Source organism: Trachypithecus francoisi, unplaced genomic scaffold (assembly GCF_009764315.1).
Source record: "Trachypithecus francoisi isolate TF-2019V2 unplaced genomic scaffold, Tfra_2.0 Lachesis_group15, whole genome shotgun sequence".
Taxonomy (NCBI): domain Eukaryota; kingdom Metazoa; phylum Chordata; class Mammalia; order Primates; family Cercopithecidae; genus Trachypithecus; species Trachypithecus francoisi.
Genome location: NW_022681460.1, coordinates 22,947,840 through 22,965,140, shown reverse-complemented (window position 1 = coordinate 22,965,140; position 17,301 = coordinate 22,947,840). Strand labels below are relative to the sequence as shown.

At 34.1% G+C, this 17,301-nt stretch overlaps 1 protein-coding gene across 1 annotated transcript in view; it reads left to right on the top strand.

Moving 5' to 3' along the window:
- Positions 1–17,301, top strand: part of TRDN (triadin) — a 431,045-nt gene that overhangs the window by 353,191 nt on the left and 60,553 nt on the right. Inside the window, exons 25-31 of the mRNA XM_033234448.1 lie at positions 6,384–6,410; positions 7,127–7,156; positions 10,808–10,837; positions 12,109–12,135; positions 12,464–12,511; positions 14,275–14,322; positions 16,059–16,076. Of these exons, the coding sequence (XP_033090339.1) occupies positions 6,384–6,410; positions 7,127–7,156; positions 10,808–10,837; positions 12,109–12,135; positions 12,464–12,511; positions 14,275–14,322; positions 16,059–16,076 (228 nt within the window). The remainder of the gene's footprint in view (positions 1–6,383; positions 6,411–7,126; positions 7,157–10,807; positions 10,838–12,108; positions 12,136–12,463; positions 12,512–14,274; positions 14,323–16,058; positions 16,077–17,301) is intronic.

Genomic DNA, 17,301 nt, shown 5'->3' with positions numbered 1-17,301 from the left:
TTGGGGAACAGGTGGTATTTGGTTACATGAATAAGTTCTTCAGTTGTGATTTGTGAGATTTGGGTGCACTTATCACCCGAGCAGTATACATTGAATCCAGTTTGTAGTCTTTTATCCCTCGCCCCACTCCCACCCTTTCAACTGGGTCCCCAAAATGCATTGTATCATTCTTATGCCATTGCATCCTCATAGCTTAGCTCTCACTTATGAGTGAGAACATACAATGTTTGGCTTTCCAATCCTGAGTTACTTCATTTAGAATAATAGTCTCCAGTTCCATCCAGGTTGCTGTGAATGTCATTAATTCGTTCCTTTTTATGTCTGAGTAGTATGCCACTATGCCCAGCCTATACCGCAATTTCTTCATCAACTCATTGACCGATGGGCATTTGGGGTGATTCCATGTTTTCGCAATTGTGAATTGCGCTGCTGTAAACATTTCTGTGGAATTATCCTTTAAGTATAATGATTTCTTTTCCTCTGGACAGATACCCAGTGGTGCAATTAAAGGATCAAATTGTAGTCCTACTTTTAGTTCTTTAAAATCCACACTGTTTTCCAAAGTGGTTATGAAGCTTACATTTCCACCAGCAGTGTAGAAGTGTTCCCTTTTCACTGCAGCCATGACAACATCTATTATTTTTTAATATTCTTGCAGAAGTAAGGGAGTATCACATTGTGGTTTTGATTTGCATTTTCCTGATCGTTAGTGATGTTGAGCATGTTTTCACATTTTCGCTGGCCATTTATATATCTTCTTTTGAGAGTTATTTGTTCATATCCTTAGCCCACTTTTTGATGGGATTTATTTTTCTTGCTAATTTGTTTGAGTTCGTTGTAGATTCTGGATGTTATTTCTTTGTCAGATGTACAGATTGTGAAGATTTTCTCCCACTCTGTGGGTTGTCTGCTTACTCTGCTGACTGTTCCTTTTGCTCTGCAGAATTTCTTCGGTTTAACTAAGTCCCACCGATTTATCTTAGTTTTTGTTGCATTTGCTTTTGGATTCTTGGTCATGAATTATTTTCCTAAGCCAATGTCTAGAAGAGTTTTTCTGATATTATCTTCTAGTTTCAGGTCTTAGATTTAAGTCATTGATGCATCTTGAGTTGATTTCTGTGGAAGGTAAGAAATGAGGATCCAGTTTCATTCTCCTACACGTGGCTTGCCAATTATCCCAGCACCATTTGTTGAATAGAGTGTCCTTTCCCCACTTTATGTTTTTCTTTGCTTTGTCAAAAGCAAACTGTAAGTGTATGGCTTTAGTTTGGGGGTTCTCTATTCTTTTCCGTTGGTCTTTGTGCCTATTTTTATACCAGTACAACACTGTTTTTGTGACTATGGCCTTATAATATAGCTTGAAATCATGTAATGTGATGCCTCCAGATTTATTTTTTTTTTGCTTAGTCTTGCTTTGGCTATGTGACTCTGTTATGGTTCCATATGAATTTTAGGATTGTTTTCTAGTTCTGTGAAAACTAACGATGGTATTTTGATGGGAATTGAATTGAATTTGTGGATTGCTTTTGGCAGTGTCGTCATTTTCATATGTTGATTCGACCCTGGTCATTTTCACAATACTCATTCTATCCTTCCATGAGCATGTATTTCCATTTGTTGTGTCATCTATGATTGCTTTCAGCAGTGTTTTGTAGTTTTCCTTGTAGAGGTCTTTCACTTCTTTGGTTAGGTGTATTTCTAAGTATATTAACTTTTTTGCAGCTGTTGTAAAAGGGGTTATGTTCTTAATTTCATTCTCAGCTTGATCACTGTTGGTATATAGCAGAGCTACTGATTTGTGTACATTAATTTTGTTTCCTCAAACTTTGCTGAATTCATTTATCAGTTCTAGGGGCTTTTGGGAGAAGTCTTTAGGGTTTTCTGGGTGTACAATTTTATCATCGGCAAACAGCAATAGTTTGACTTCCTCTTTACCAATTTGAATGTCCTTTATTTCTTTATCTTGTTTGATTGATCTGGCTAGAATTTCCAGTACTATGTCGAAAAGAAGTGGTGAGAGTGGGCATCCTTGTCCTATTCTAATTCTCAGAGGGAATGCTTTCAACTTTTTCCCATTCAGTGTTACGTTGGCTGTGGGTTTGTGGTAGATGGCTTTTATTACATTTAGGAATTTCCCTTGTATGCCAATTTTGCTGAGGGTTTTAATCATAAAGTGATGCTGCATTTTGTCAAATGCTTTTTCTGTGTCTATTCAGATGATCATGTGATTTTTGCTTTTAATTTGGTTTATGTGGTATATCATATTTATTGACTTGCATATTTTAAACCATCCCTGCATCCCTGGTATGAAACACACGTGATCATGGTGGATTATCTTTTTGATATGCTGTTAGATTTGGTTAGCTAGTATTTTGGTAAGGATTTTTTGTTCATCAGGAATATTGATCTGTAGTATTCTTTTTTGTTATGTCTCTTTCTTGTTTGTATTGGGGTGATGCTGGCTTCATACAATGATTTAGGGTGGCTTTCCTCTTTATCTTGTGGAATAGTGTCAACAGAATCAGTACCAGTTCTCCTTTAAATGCCTGATAGAATTCTGCTGTGAATCTTTCTGGTCCTGTAATTTTTTTATTATCATTTCAATCTCACTGCTGCTTGTTATTGATCTGTTGGAGGTTTCTAATTGTTCCTGATTTAAGCTAGGTGGGTTGCATATTTCCAGGAATTTATTCATCTCATCTAGGTTTTCTAGCTTATGTGTTTGAAGGTGTTCATAGTAGTCTTGAATAATCTTTCATATTTTTGTGGTGTCAGTTGTAATATCTCCCATTTTGTATCTAATTGAGCTTATTTGGATCTTCTCTCTTCTTTCCTTGGTTAATTTTATTTATCTTTTCAAAGAACCATCTTTTTGTGTCATTTATCTTTTATACATTTTTTGTTTGTTTCAATTTCGTAATTTCGTTTAGTTCTGTTCTAATGTTGGTTATTTCTTTTCTTCTGCTGGGTTTGGGTTTGGGTTTGGTTTGTTCTTGTTTCTATAGTTCCTTGAAGTCTGACCTTAGATTGTCTATTTGTGCTCTTTCAGACTTTCTGATGTAGGCCTTTAAGGCTATGAGCTTTCCTCTTAGCACCGCCTTTGCTGTTTCACCGAGTTTTTAATAACTTGTTTCACTATTATCATTGAATTCAAAGAATTTTTAAATGTCCATCTTGATTTATTGTTGACCCAATGATCATTCAGAAGCATGTTATTTAATTTCCATGTATTTTCATGGTTTTGAAGGTTCCTTTTAGAAATGAATTCCAATTTTATTGCACTGTGGTCTGAAAGAGTACTTGTTATCATTTCAGTTTTCTGAAATTTTTAAAGACTGGTTTTGTGGCTTATCAAAAAAGCAATTCTAGATGATTTCCAGGATCTTTTAAGTTTTAAAATATTTTCATTTTGCATTATAAAATTTATAAGGTCTTACTGCTCTTATATCAAATTATTATCTTGTACTAAACTTTAATGGACTTATTTAATGAGTCTTTATAAGATTACCTAAGTAAAAATGTTTCCAGTGAAGACCTGTATGTGTATTGTACGCCCCAAATAATATTACACTTACAAATTTTACAGAAGTCAAATTTTATGATAATGACCTACATTGTCTTGACAAAATTAAAATATAATAAATCTCTGTTGAGGAACAGGACTAATTTCCTCATTTGATCTAATAATAAAGCAGTTTCTGTGATATAATTAACCAAATTATATATTTGGAAAGTTTACTTTTTTCTACTTTTACAATGAAAATTCTAAACCACATAATATGTAGGCTTTAGGGCACTCTTGATTGGTTTTTGCTATATTTCTTTTACATTGTAGAAGTAGTTATAAAGTTTAATGTAAATATAAGACAGAAAATTTCTTTATGAATGAATTAATATAGTAATTTGAAAAATATCTCTTAAAATATGTTAAATCTATTTACAGACATGTGGATCAGAAAGATTATAAAATTACTTCACCGTTGATCACTGCTTAACAATCATCTTAGGAAGAAATTTTGTATAAAACAGATTATGTAAAAGCCTTTATTGACATTATTCAATAATGACTGCAGAACTAGAATTATTAACAGGCTAAACTATATAGACCTAGGTTCATTGTAGACCTCTGACTATTGATACATATATAAATTCTGGAACTGAGCCTGTAGATGCATCACTCCCATCCTCCAGTATCTGCCTCTGTTATCACACGGTGTTCTCTCTGTGTGTCTTCATATTACATTCCCTCTATGTTTGTCCATCTCTGTATCTCTTTTCCTCTTTTGATCAGAACACTAGTCATATTGGATTAGGGCCCAGCCTAATGATCTCATCTTAGCTTAATTATAACTACGAATACTCTATTTCCACACAAGGTCACATTCATAAGGTACTGGGCGTCTCGACTGCCACATGTATTTTGGGAGACAGAAGTCAGCTTCTAACAGATAGTATAAAGAGAAAGCAGAATAACTAGAAAGATGTTATGTGAATGCTGATGAGGCTGATATAGGACATGGCATGTGGACAACTAACTTGAAATCCAAATTTTATAATTAGACAGCTTTGTGGGAATAGGCAGTTGTCCTGTATTTATCACAACTTGGTTTCCTAAATAGCAGAACTATTAAGTCAACGTTATGTTAATCTAGTTGGGCTTTAAGAGCACAACTGAACACATATATTTTCACACAATTGTACGTGTGTTTTAGGGTTTTTTGGTGTTTCCATTCATGTTTCTTAGAGGCTTGTGTCAATACATGTGTTAGATTCTCAGAAAGAAATATGACTATTTGTCCCTTCCAATACCACTGGAGAGAATCTCTGTAACCTTGATTTTATCCTTACATTTAGCCAGATCACATAGTTATGTCCCTAAATCACATTTATTGTGCTCAAAGTGACTTTCCTCTTATTGAACTGTGTTTTGTATAGCATCTCTGGTGCATGTTGAGAACAATAGGTGGAGTTCTGTAAAAACCATTACATATTAAGGTAAAAATATTGCTGAGGCTGTTATTTACATTATATAGCCTTTTGTTCTAAGAACCCAGGAAACAAATTTATCTCAGTTATCATTGCCAGTGATTACTCTGCTTCTCTTAAACAAAGTATTTATATCTTAAGAACATCATAAATTGTTTAACATTTGTGCTTTTTGTTTTCGCCTGAATATCAGAAAGATGAGAGGTAAATTTGCAACCCAAGTCAAATAAACTATGCCGTAACTGTCACATGTATTTTGTGTTCTAATACTCTACCTTACACTGACCTGTGATCACTAACTGTCTTGGCCTTTCCAGACTCCCAGCTCCATCTTATAAGTTCAGCAATTTGCCTAGGTTGAGTTGCTAGGCAACTCATTGCTGCACTAAGGCCTTGTAACTTTCTCCAAGCACTAAGCAGAAGCAATCACAGGGTATATCTGATTTGTTTCCCATCACTAAAGTATCACTGTTCTTTGTTGTCTGACGTTCAATATCTTTAAAACCATTGTTTTATATATTTTGTCTGTTTTCCTTAGTTTCCAGTATGAGGACTAATTAGACCCCTGTTATGTTATCTTTGCTAAAAGAAAAAGTCACTAGGATAGGTTTGAAATTAAAAGAAGGCAGTATTAATATTTATCCCATTACAGTAGAGCATACATATTATGTTTACCTTTCCCAAAAGTCAAGTGAACAAGAATTTAAAAAGAAAGGGAAAGTGATCAATGTGGTCAAATGTGTTCATTAGTCTTGGAAAGTAACAGAAAATTGGCGACCAGAAAGACTAATACATAGAATGGTGGAGCTAGAAACTAGATTATAGTGAATTAATGATGAATTGGGAGTGAGAAGTAGAAAAAACAAGTAAAGATGATATTCCTTAAAAAGTTGAGTTGAACAGTGATGGACAGGTACTAGATGGCATTTGCAAGAAAACAGAATCAGAGAAAAGTGTTGACTATTCAAATATTTGTTGATGCAAAAAAGAGAGAAAATTAAAACTGACTATGAATAAAGCAGAGGCTGACAAAATGGCCCACAGACTGGCCACTAATTTTTATAAAGCTTTATTGGAACACAGTCTCTCATATTTATTTACATTATTATCTATAGCTACTTCTATATCCGCACAAATAAAGAATTGTGAGAGATCATATGGCCTAAAACCTGAAAATATATACTATCTAACTGTTACAGAAAAATTTTGTCAATCTTGCACTGAAGAACTTAGCCATAAGTTACACATTCTATAGAATTTTGACAAAAAAGGATAGGTGGAGTCTATATTGTTTGATTTTTATTTTCAAATATATAATATTATATCATATTCAATAAAGTCAATTTAATAAGAATCACATGACTCAGCCTTTAATAATTTTTAAAAATTTTTTCTAGGCAAAGAAGTCAAGCCTAAACCTCCACGTATGTTATATGCATGCTAAAAAACAAATACATACATATGTAGACACATACATAAAATAGATCTTAAATGCATGCTGTTATTTATCTTGATTTCATGTTCAATATTTTGCTTATAGTCAAAGGCTTGTTTTGTACAGACAATGTACTCATTCTCTTCCGTGTATTTCTGAGAAAATGCTATGCCAAAATTTTCCTTTGTCCTTTATTCACTGGAAGTATCTTTCCTCACCTTGTCCTTAAAAATCTCAGCTCACATTTCCATTATTTTCCCCCCAAAAAATTTTTTTTTTTTTTTTGAGACAGAGTCTCACTCTGTTGCCCAGGCAGTGGGCAATGGTGCGATCTCCGCTTACAACAACCTCTGCCCCCCAGGCTCAAGTGATTCTTGTGCCTCAGCTTCCCCAGTAGCTGGGATTACAGGCACCCACCAACAAACCTGGCTGGCCTCCCAGAGTACTAAGATTATAGGCATGAGTCAACATGCCTAGCCCTCGAAATATTTCTTATTGGGATCAATAGTGAGGAATTTGTTGTTACGTACTAGTTTGCCACAATCATAAGAAGACAGTTAATATGACATTAACTTTTCAAAGTTAATATGAGATTGAAACCAATGAATAACATAGAAAAGAATTATATAAAAATAAATATACATGAATACAGGAAATGAATATCTTTCTATAATCATTTTTACTAATGTTCATCTATATTTTCAGAACTACAAGGAAAAAAAGAAGAGAAGCCAGGTATGTATATTTTATTTATAGACATACATGCTTTCTATGTTTATAATAAATAGCACAATATCTCTTTGCAAATGTCATGTCCTAGTACAAATATTATATCAAATTTTATCCTTGACCAACTTAAAAAAACTAATGAAATATATATTTCTCTATGTTACCCACTTCTAGAAAAAACTCTATTTGCGTAGGTGAAATCTCTGAGAAATTTACATGGTTCAGAAGAAGTAACTGACTAATTGAATTGACTCCCACAAAACCAAAATTTTCTCTGATTATTGTAGGACACAGACATTCAATCAGCAAAACATCTGTTCTCATCCTTCTCTCTTTTGAGGCTTTTCAGTCAGATGCACATTTCTGAAGGCTACAGTAGGCAGTAGAAACTTTTTCAAAAGAACACTCAACTGGTTCTGAACACAGTTAAAATTTTGTTTAATGTTTCATAATTTTATTATTGTTTTAGGGCTACTGTAGGAAAATTCCACAAACTGGGTGGCTTAAAACAACAGAAATTTATTCTCTCATAGTTCTGGAGGGTAGCAGTCCAAAATGAAGGTGTCACAAGGGACCTGCTTTCCATGAAATCTGTAGAGAATTCTTCCTTGCATCTTCTGCTGTTTTCCAGCAATCCTTCATGTTCCTTGGCTTGTAGAAGCATCACTTTTAATCTCTGCCTCCATCATCACTTGGAAACCTTCTCCCTTTGTGTCTCTATCTCTGCAAACCCTTCTCCTCTAATAAGTACACCAGCCATATTGGATTAAGTATCCACCCTACTGCCTTATGACAACATCTTAACTAATTACATCTGCAATAACCCTATTTACAAACAAGGTCATATTTTAAGGTACTGGAGGTTAGGTTGTAAGCATACCTTTTGGAAAGACACAATTAAATCCATAACAGTCCATTCTCTGGCTGCCCCAAAGTTTATGTCTTCCATAGGTGCAAAATATGTTCCCCCATCCCAACATTTCTAAAAGTCGTAACCATTCTAGCATGGTTCTAAGTCCAAAATTTCTTCTAAATATCAATCAATAGTTCCAAATCTCATTATCTAAAGCATCTAAATCAGTTATATATGAAACTTGGAGTATGATTCTTCCTTCAGTAAAATTCCTCTTCTCTGTGAACCTGTGAAAACATGAAACAAATTATTTACTCCCAAAATAAAATGATGAGATGGGTATAGGATGGACATTCCTATTTTAAAGGGAAGAAATTACAATAAAATAAAAAGAGGTCCTGATTCCTAAAGCAAAACCAAAACCTAGCATATTTCAAAGCCTGAGAATATTCTCTCTGGCTCAGTGCTCTGTACTCTGGACCTGGTGGAACAGTGGCCCTGCCCTCTTAGGTCAGCGAGCCGAGAGCCCTGCCTTGTCTGCCACAGGAGGTCCCATCGATCCAAGCATTTGAATTCATAGCTCTTCTCTTACAGTCATTATCCCTTCATTTTATCATGCCTCTGTCCCTTTTTGTCCAGGCTGGCATTGTTTTTCCTTCTTTAAAATTCTCAAAAACCTGACTAGTATCACAATTAATTCATGGGGCGTCTAAACTATTAGATAAGAGGGTCCTCCACAGATCTTTCCTGGATAACCACATCTCTATTTCTGTCTTCTGCTGAAGTGGCTCCATGAGTCATACATCTAATCTCTTTAGCAAAAGTTTGTCCAGCCGTCCTTGGCCCTATCTCCGTGGCACACTGTCTAGATAGGCTGAGAATTTTTCAAATCAGTAAGTGCCAGTTCTTACTTGATTAACACTTTCTTCTTCAATTTATGTGTATCTTTCTTTTCACATTTTATTATAAACAACAAGGAAAAATCAATCTGCACCTTCCATACTTTGCTTGAAAATGTTCTTAGCTAAATTTTTAAGTATTCACTTATGATCTCCACCTTCGACCTAACAGAAGAACACAATTTATCCAAGTTTTCTGCTACTGTATAACAAATATTACCTTTCCTTCAGTGGCCAATAATATATTCCTCATTTTCTTGAGACCTCATCTTTAAAATTCATTTATCTAGCGACATTCTACTTCTACTTCTAATATACATCTATATGATTTGAATGTGTTTTCTCAAAATTTAAGTGTTACCTGTGTAATAAATAGAATAAATTGTATTGAGAGCTGGAGCCTTGAAGAGGTGATTAGGCCATGAGAGCTCCTCCTTTGTGAATGGGAACAAGGCCCATATAAAAGAGGTTTCATGTGTTGTTCAACTAGCCTGCTGTCTTCTCCTTTTGCCTTTGCCCTGTAAGGACACAGCATTCCTTCTCTCTGGAGGACACAGTAGCAAGGTACCATCTTTGAACCAGAGACCAAACCTGCTAATACCTTAATCCTGAACTTCACAGTCTGTAGAAGTATAAGAAATACATTTCTGTTCCATGTAAATTACCCAGTCTGTGATATTCTGTTATAGCAGCACAAAATGGACTAAGTCAGAAAGGCACCATTTAAAATGACAAGAGTTTTTTCTATAGCTCTCTTGAATTCTTTCTGAGCCCTCATCAGAATAACCTTTAATGTCAATATTTCTGCCAATAGTCTCTTAAAAACAACCTGGGCTTTCTATATTAAGTGTCTCAAAATTCTTCGAACCTCTACCCATTACCCAATTTCAAAACCACTTTTACATGTATAAGTATTTGTTTCAGCAGCACCTATGTTCCTAAGCCAAAATTGACTAGTTTCCTCGGATGGCTACAATAAAATATCACAAATTGTGTGGCTTAAAACTATAGAAATTTTTCTCTTTCACAATTTTGGAGGTTAGAAGTCAAAAATCAAGGTGTTGACAAAGCAACACTTCCTTTTAAACCGTAGAGGAGAATATTTCTTTGCTTCTCCTAGCTTCTGGTGTTTTCTAGCAATCCTCGGTGTTTCTTGGTGTGAAGATATATGACTTCAATCTCTGCCTCTATTATCACATGGTCATCTTCTCTCTTTGTGTCTCTCTCTTTCTGTCTCTTCTCCTCTTCTTATAAGGACAATAGTCATATTGGATTAAGAACCTACCCTTCTCTAGCATGACCTCATCTTATCTTAACTAATTACGTAGGTAGCAACTCTATCCAAATAAGGTTACATGCTGAGGTACTGGGGGTCAGGACTCAACAGATTGTTTAGGAGAACACATTTGAGCCATAACACTAGATGTGTAAATTGCTAACTCACGTAAGTACCCAATTAGATCTATTTCAAAGAGTCTCTTCCAACTCTTGTTGTTAAAATAATTTGTCTTATGTTGACTTTGGAACCATTTCCTGCAATAATCATCTTAGAAAAAAGTAGAAAATTTAGATTTAAAAGAATTAGCTATACCAACAGCTTGACAGACAAGTGCAAAGCATGTTTTTCTTTTGTGTTTAATAATCCACCATTGGCAAACCAGTGTAAAACTGGAATAAATTTTAGTTAATTTTTTTTTTTTTTTTGAGACAGAGTCTCGCTCTGTCACCTAAGCTGGAGGGCAGTGGCATGATCTCAGCTCACTGAGGTCTCTGCCTCCTGGGTTCAAGCAGTTCTCCTGCCTCAGCCTCCCAATTATGATAAGCAGAAAAGTTATTTCTAAAAATTAGTTTGTATTCCAGTTTATGTTTTCAGGTTTTACATTTTCTGCCTTTTCTCTCCCTCAGGGCCCCAAATTAAAAAAGAAGCAAAACCAGGTAACACGAGCTTTATTTTATATAGATTCAGAGTTGGCATTACCTTTATTTTATTAAGTACTAAAAGAGGCTTACATCTCACTAGGGAGACATGCACAGAGTCTCCAAGTTCCTTATTACTTTGTCCACTCCGTTGCTCAACATGATTGTATAGCACTGGATTAGGTGAGAATGGAAATATTCCCTAGACAAAAGCATCTAGAAAATGGCCTTAAATAAATCTCAACAGAGACTGCAGATTTCTTTAGACATTTCTAAGGTTTTTATGAAATTAATAATAATCATGTTTAACTTATGGCTTTATTTCGATAATTCTGGTGGCTTTGTTTTCATAATTCTGAAGTATTTCCAGTAATATACCAGAATCATAAAATCATAAAGTTATAGACTATTGTGGTTTGAAGGGAATGAGAGCAAGAATTTATTAAGTATCTATTGTGAGCTAAGGACCAGCATAGGATTTTTACTTTCATCATATCGTTATGAGAAACAGACAGCATGGCAATTACTATCTCTACTCAATATCCGAAGAAGCAGTTCAATAGATCAAGTTCAGAAAATAAGTTATTATTCCAGGATTTTCAAGTTAATCTATTTTGAAGCCAGGGGTCTGCCCCACATCTGATTTGCACCAAACCCTGGGTGCTCCCATTAAAAGATTGTCCCTAAAATGCTATCATTTTATTAGAAGGTTGATCTAAAAAAAAGGGTGACCTTTCCAAGTCTGTATTGTTATTTAGTGTTTAAGTCGTACCTCTGGTACCAACTAGCTATTGACCTGAGGCAAGTTCAAAAAAACCCTCAGGCTCTATGGTAGCTATTTCTTCATTATAAAAGGTTACTTAGCAAGATTCTTCAACATCAGCAAATCAAGAATCAAAATCTAGACATATATTCAGTAGTACCTCAGCCCCTGAATTCTCACCAGAACTTACCTGGCAGCTGATTATAAGCTTGGATATAGTTGCCCTTGTGATATATTTATAATATATCAAGGCTCATAGCAGCCTTGTTACATTACAAATATTATTATGATTTATTATTATTTTATTATTTATTTTCCTGATTATATTTATTTGCTGTAAGTGGGTATGTTTTACCAGATAAAAGCATTTTGTATGTTTGCCAGTTTTACTTTAACCAGAAACCCAATGCTATTTAAAACTAGTTATGCCTAGTTCTATTTACAATAACCAATTATATTTGTTGTCGGTAAATACTCCATTTTGCAGGTAATTTAATCTAATATATTATTTATTTATTCTTTTTAGCTGTATCTGAAAAAGTTCAAATACACAGTATGTATATTAATTTTATCTTTTATGCTTATGTAGAATTTTTTACAAAAAATTTTGAAATGTTTTCAAAATCATGTATTTTCAATCTGTACTTTTATATTCATGTTTTATTACAGCCTATGCTTTGAAAACTATAGTTTCAAAAATTTTGTAAATAAGAATTCTTGGCATATTGTTTTCATGAACTAAAACCTTCAAGTTTTACATAGAAACAAGGATGATATGAAGGTTTCAGAATATTTTTCTCTATGGGCACATTTGCTAACATTTGCTAGTTATTTTCCCAGCTTCCCAATACCTAAAAAGATTTTCTTTTTATTATTTTCAGAACAAGACATAGTGAAACCAGAAAAGACTGTTTCTCATGGTAAACCAGGTATTTTGCAGGTGGTATTTGTAGTCTCAAATTGTCTCTCAATGGTTTAATTTTAGCAGAAGTAAGAGTTTAGAGGCAAGTCTAAAGTTATTTGGACAATTCAGCTTCTGAACCATCTCCAATTTGTCATCTTCAGAATTTTTTTTTTTTTTGTACTAAGAACTTAACCAGTGAAATGTAACTAGACAACCACTCTTCCCTTCCCATCAGAGAGTTTGCTTTGCACAAAAACCATAGTCACCCAACACTTAGATGAATGGGCTCTATACTTGCTGTTTTATTCTGATTTGGGCACGGCATTCTGACCAAACTTGTAATTCAGATTGGCTTATTCAAATACGATCATTTTAGACTCTCCAAGTCCTAAAAATGCTGAAGAAATCAACATTTCTCCCTGCTTCTTTTCCTGACTCTTTCTTTTCTTCACCCTTCCTTACCTTTCTTCTTTTCTTTTTATTCCTGGTCTTGCATTTTGTAGAAAGTAGAAGTAAGCTAATTTGTTCTGCTTGTAAAAAAAAAAAATACATAATTTATCAAAACAAGGTTATGAATTATTTTTTAAGAATAGAAACAAGTTTTTATTTCAGCTAATTAAATATGAATTTAATTTTGAGGCCACCCAAGCCCCAATTATTCTGTAGAATATTATTTTTCATTCCAGGCTGAATTATGTACCCAATGTTGTGAATATAGTTAGGCCAGAATCTTTGAAAAGTGAAAAACATACTTTCTCTAAGCAAATCTCAGGAAATCCTTTGCTTACTTTTATAAATTGTACTTTAAAAAATCTGTACACAATGGGTTTTAGTCTGTTTGATTTGTTTTCCATATGCTATAAAAAAACTATTAGACACCAACAACAGAAAATATAGGAATAAGGAAAGCAGGGCTGAAGTGTGGAGAGGTGAGAAGAGCTGTCTGTATTGACGAAAGCAGAAAGTTAGAAACAACTTTTAGAAGCTCCTCGTTACATGAAACACTGTTATTTTCTTATGTCCCAAATATTAGTCAATTTGAGGTGAAATAAAGAGAAGTGACAGACTTTAGTGTCTGAGCATACATGAAATGCATTGTCTTGTAGGAACGACTCTTTTACTTCAGTTACACCATCATGGTCTTTAAATTCTGTCATCCAGTGAAAATTTCTACTTAGAATATTTGATCAGTCAATTCATACCTAGTGCGAAATGCTTGAGAAGTTTAATTTCATGTAGTATCAGGGCAATAATCTCTTTACTTTGACCCAAACATCTTTGACTATGAAAAATCGCTGAGAACAGAGGACATCCAGCAAATGTATCAACTTTGTTCTTCCCCAGCTTCACACTGTAAAAAATTTGGGTTCTCCGCCTATTCCTGGGTTCCCAGGGAGGTATCGGCACAAGAAGATCAAAAATTGCTTCTTCCTATTCTAATTTAATAATAGAAAGGGAACATGTATTTTATAAAGCAGTACCTATGGGCAGATAAATACACTGAAATACAGTGAAAGTGAAAAATAGAATTCATACTGGCACGTTAGGGAGCAGTTTAAGTTAGGAAAACTTCTATAGCAAGATAGCTGCAAAGGACATTTCAGCTGGACAGATTTTCTTTGTGCTTTCATCCAATTTGAATAGAAGATATTATTTGCCTGTTTTATTGAGGCAACAAGTTTTCCTTGGCATTGGTACTATTTCAAAAAGAATACAAAAATCATGGTTAAAATACGTCACTGATGTATTCAAATTCCCTACTTGTGTTAACGTTTTTTCCTATCACAGAAGAAAAACTTCTCAAGCAGGTAAAAGCTGTCACAATAGAAAAAACAGGTAAATAAGGTATTTTATACTTTTTTTATGTCTTATATGATATGTGGTGCATGCATATGTGTGCATGCAGACACACACACACGCACCTTCACTGAAGTGTGCAGACTTTTAGTACCATAATTTCTAACATTCTGAATTCTTGAGAATAACTAAAAATGTGTTCAATATAATTTTTATTAAAAAATAATAACTAGAGTAGCATAACTTTAAGTGTGATTGACCTAAGCTTATGTGTAATTCATGGGAAAATCTATATAATAACTAAACTTCCTCATTTGATTCCAAGACAGAAATCCTACCCACCTCAGCCATGAAGAGAACCTTATCTCTTACTAATAATCATTCCAAAAGAAAAACTCTGTGAAACATTTTTTTTCTCCTGAGATAATCAGATAATAAGGATTTAAATGCATTATCATGTATACATAGGTGTTTAATCTTATTTTTAAACCACATTTCCTCCTGCTATTTATAAATGAGCTGGAATAATTTACTTATTCCATGGAATAATTACTTCCATGAAAGCTCCATAGAGAGGGATATGGTTATATAACTTTAAAGTCTGCCTTAAAGAATCATCAACAGAACATAAAATGTTAAACTGAAAACACTCCGTGTCTCATTAGTTCATATGAAAAAGAAAAGACACATACTCTTGCATTTCAGAAGTTTTTCCTGTAAGGAAAAAGAAAACTTATGAGTCTTGAAATCAATTCACATCTGAGTGACTAAACTTCCTCATTTGATTCCAAGACAGAAATCCTACCCACCTCAGCCATGAAGAGAACCTTATCTCTTACTAATAATCATTCCAAAAGAAAAACTCTGTGAAACATTTTTTTTCTCCTGAGATAATCAGATAATAAGGATTTAAATAGTTTCTTGGAGGAAAAATATAATAGAATTCAGGAGAGATCTAATTATTTATAGAAATTATAGACTAGTTTATCAGCAGAAAGAAAGAAATCTCATTAGGCCATTTTCACATTACTTTATATGACCATTGTCCTTTATTCCAACTACTGCCTAAGTTTATAATTTTAGTAAATGTTTGCTTAATTTGTACCCTGAGGTATTAATATGACCACCTGAGTATCTTATTCAGTTGTATGGATGTTTGGGAATTATGAAGAAGCTAGCTCAATGTAGTTGTGACTCAAATATATAGATTGTTTTAAATTTTATGTGCATAACATGTGTCTCACTAGTTTTTTGCAGTTCAATTAATGTATTTGCTGACAGTAAAATATTAGTGGTCAAAGAAAACAGTTTAAGCTTAAGCTAAGAAGGGGACCTAGGCCGGGCGCGGTGGCTCAAGCCTGTAATCCCAGCACTTTGGGAGGCCGAGACGGGCGGATCACGAGGTCAGGAGATCAAGACCATCCTGGCTAACACGGTGAAACCCCGTCTCTACTAAAAATACAAAAAAAAAAAAAAAAAAAAAAAAAAAAAAAAACTAGCCGGGCGAGGTGGCGGGCTTCTGTAGTCCCAGCTACTCGGGAGGCTGAGGCAGGAGAATGGCGTAAACCCGGGAGGCGGAGCTTGCAGTGAGCTGAGATCTGGCCACTGCACTCCAGTCCGGGCGACAGAGCGAGACTCCGCCTCAAAAAAAAAAAAAAAAAAAAAAAAAGAAGGGGACCTAAAGCTAAGAATAAGTAAATACAAATACTAAACAGTTAGTTTTTCCATGGTTTGTACTCATCAATATGCCATGTGCTTCCCTCCATTCTCCACAGCCAAGCCCAAGCCAGCAAGTAAGAGATGAATAGAATAACACCTGAGAAATATCGCTTGACCATTTCAGCTTTAACAATTTGCTTAGTTTTTTTTTTTTAAGAAAAATGTTATTTTCAGTGTTGCCTGTGGCTAAGTAACTATTAATGATAAATTAATGTGATTGCTATGTAATTGTTATTCGTGGTAAATTAATGTTATTGCTATGGCATTGATTTAACATTCTTGTGTTTCACTACTAATTAATGACTATAACTATACAAAAGTAAAAGTGTGTCACTATTGTTCATTAAAAGAGGGAATCCTTATAGGCTATGAAATACCACTCACAGTAAGTTAAGGTAGGTGGGAAATCTTTTAATCACACGTAATGAATAACAAAAGAAAATGAAATGATATACAATTGTCAGTGTTATGAACCATATACTGTTTTTAATCTCTTTACTTTAAGCTGCATTAATTAAACTGTAGGTAAACTTTGGCATTTAGAAATCCATTTAATTATAAACATTTTGCCATTGGTCCATTATAATTATGAAATGTCCTCATGAATGTGAACTTTGAAGATCCTTCGTTTCACTGTACAGGTGTAACACAGAAAGTATAGTGATGGAGAGTTTAAAGATGACTTTTGGACTCAGGAAGGCATGAATATTTACCCACTGTGGTAGTAAATATATTCAATATTGTGTCAAAATTGTGATGTTGGTCATTGAATGGTGTACATTTGTGGAACACAAGCTTAGACAAATGCATGAATGGCTTTTGATCAAATATATTCTGGCTCTTGCATGCAAAATAGCTTCACGAGGTCCAAAGGTGAATGTGTGACACAGCTTAGGAATACATATACATGGTTTAGGATATATAGCACAAAGGCATGGCTCTAATCAGAACATATTCACATCCTAGAACCTGTGAATTGTATTTTGAATATATATTTTATATTATTATTATTCCCTTGATTTATTTTTGATGTTGTTATAACAGTTTAATACCTTGAATATTGACTTCTTCATTTTCTTTTATTTTGAATGCTTATTTACTATAACATTTATGCAAATTCAGTTCATGGAAGTTTATTCTTGAAAGGTATCAGTTCCTAATTTACAAATATCTGTTTAGTATGATGACACCTGGAGTCCCACATCTTCCCACCTACTTCACTGTTGGTGCATGATTTGGGGGAAAAATAGTAATTTTAGAGAAACTCCAAATTCAGGAGTGAGGGAAAGAAAGGACATG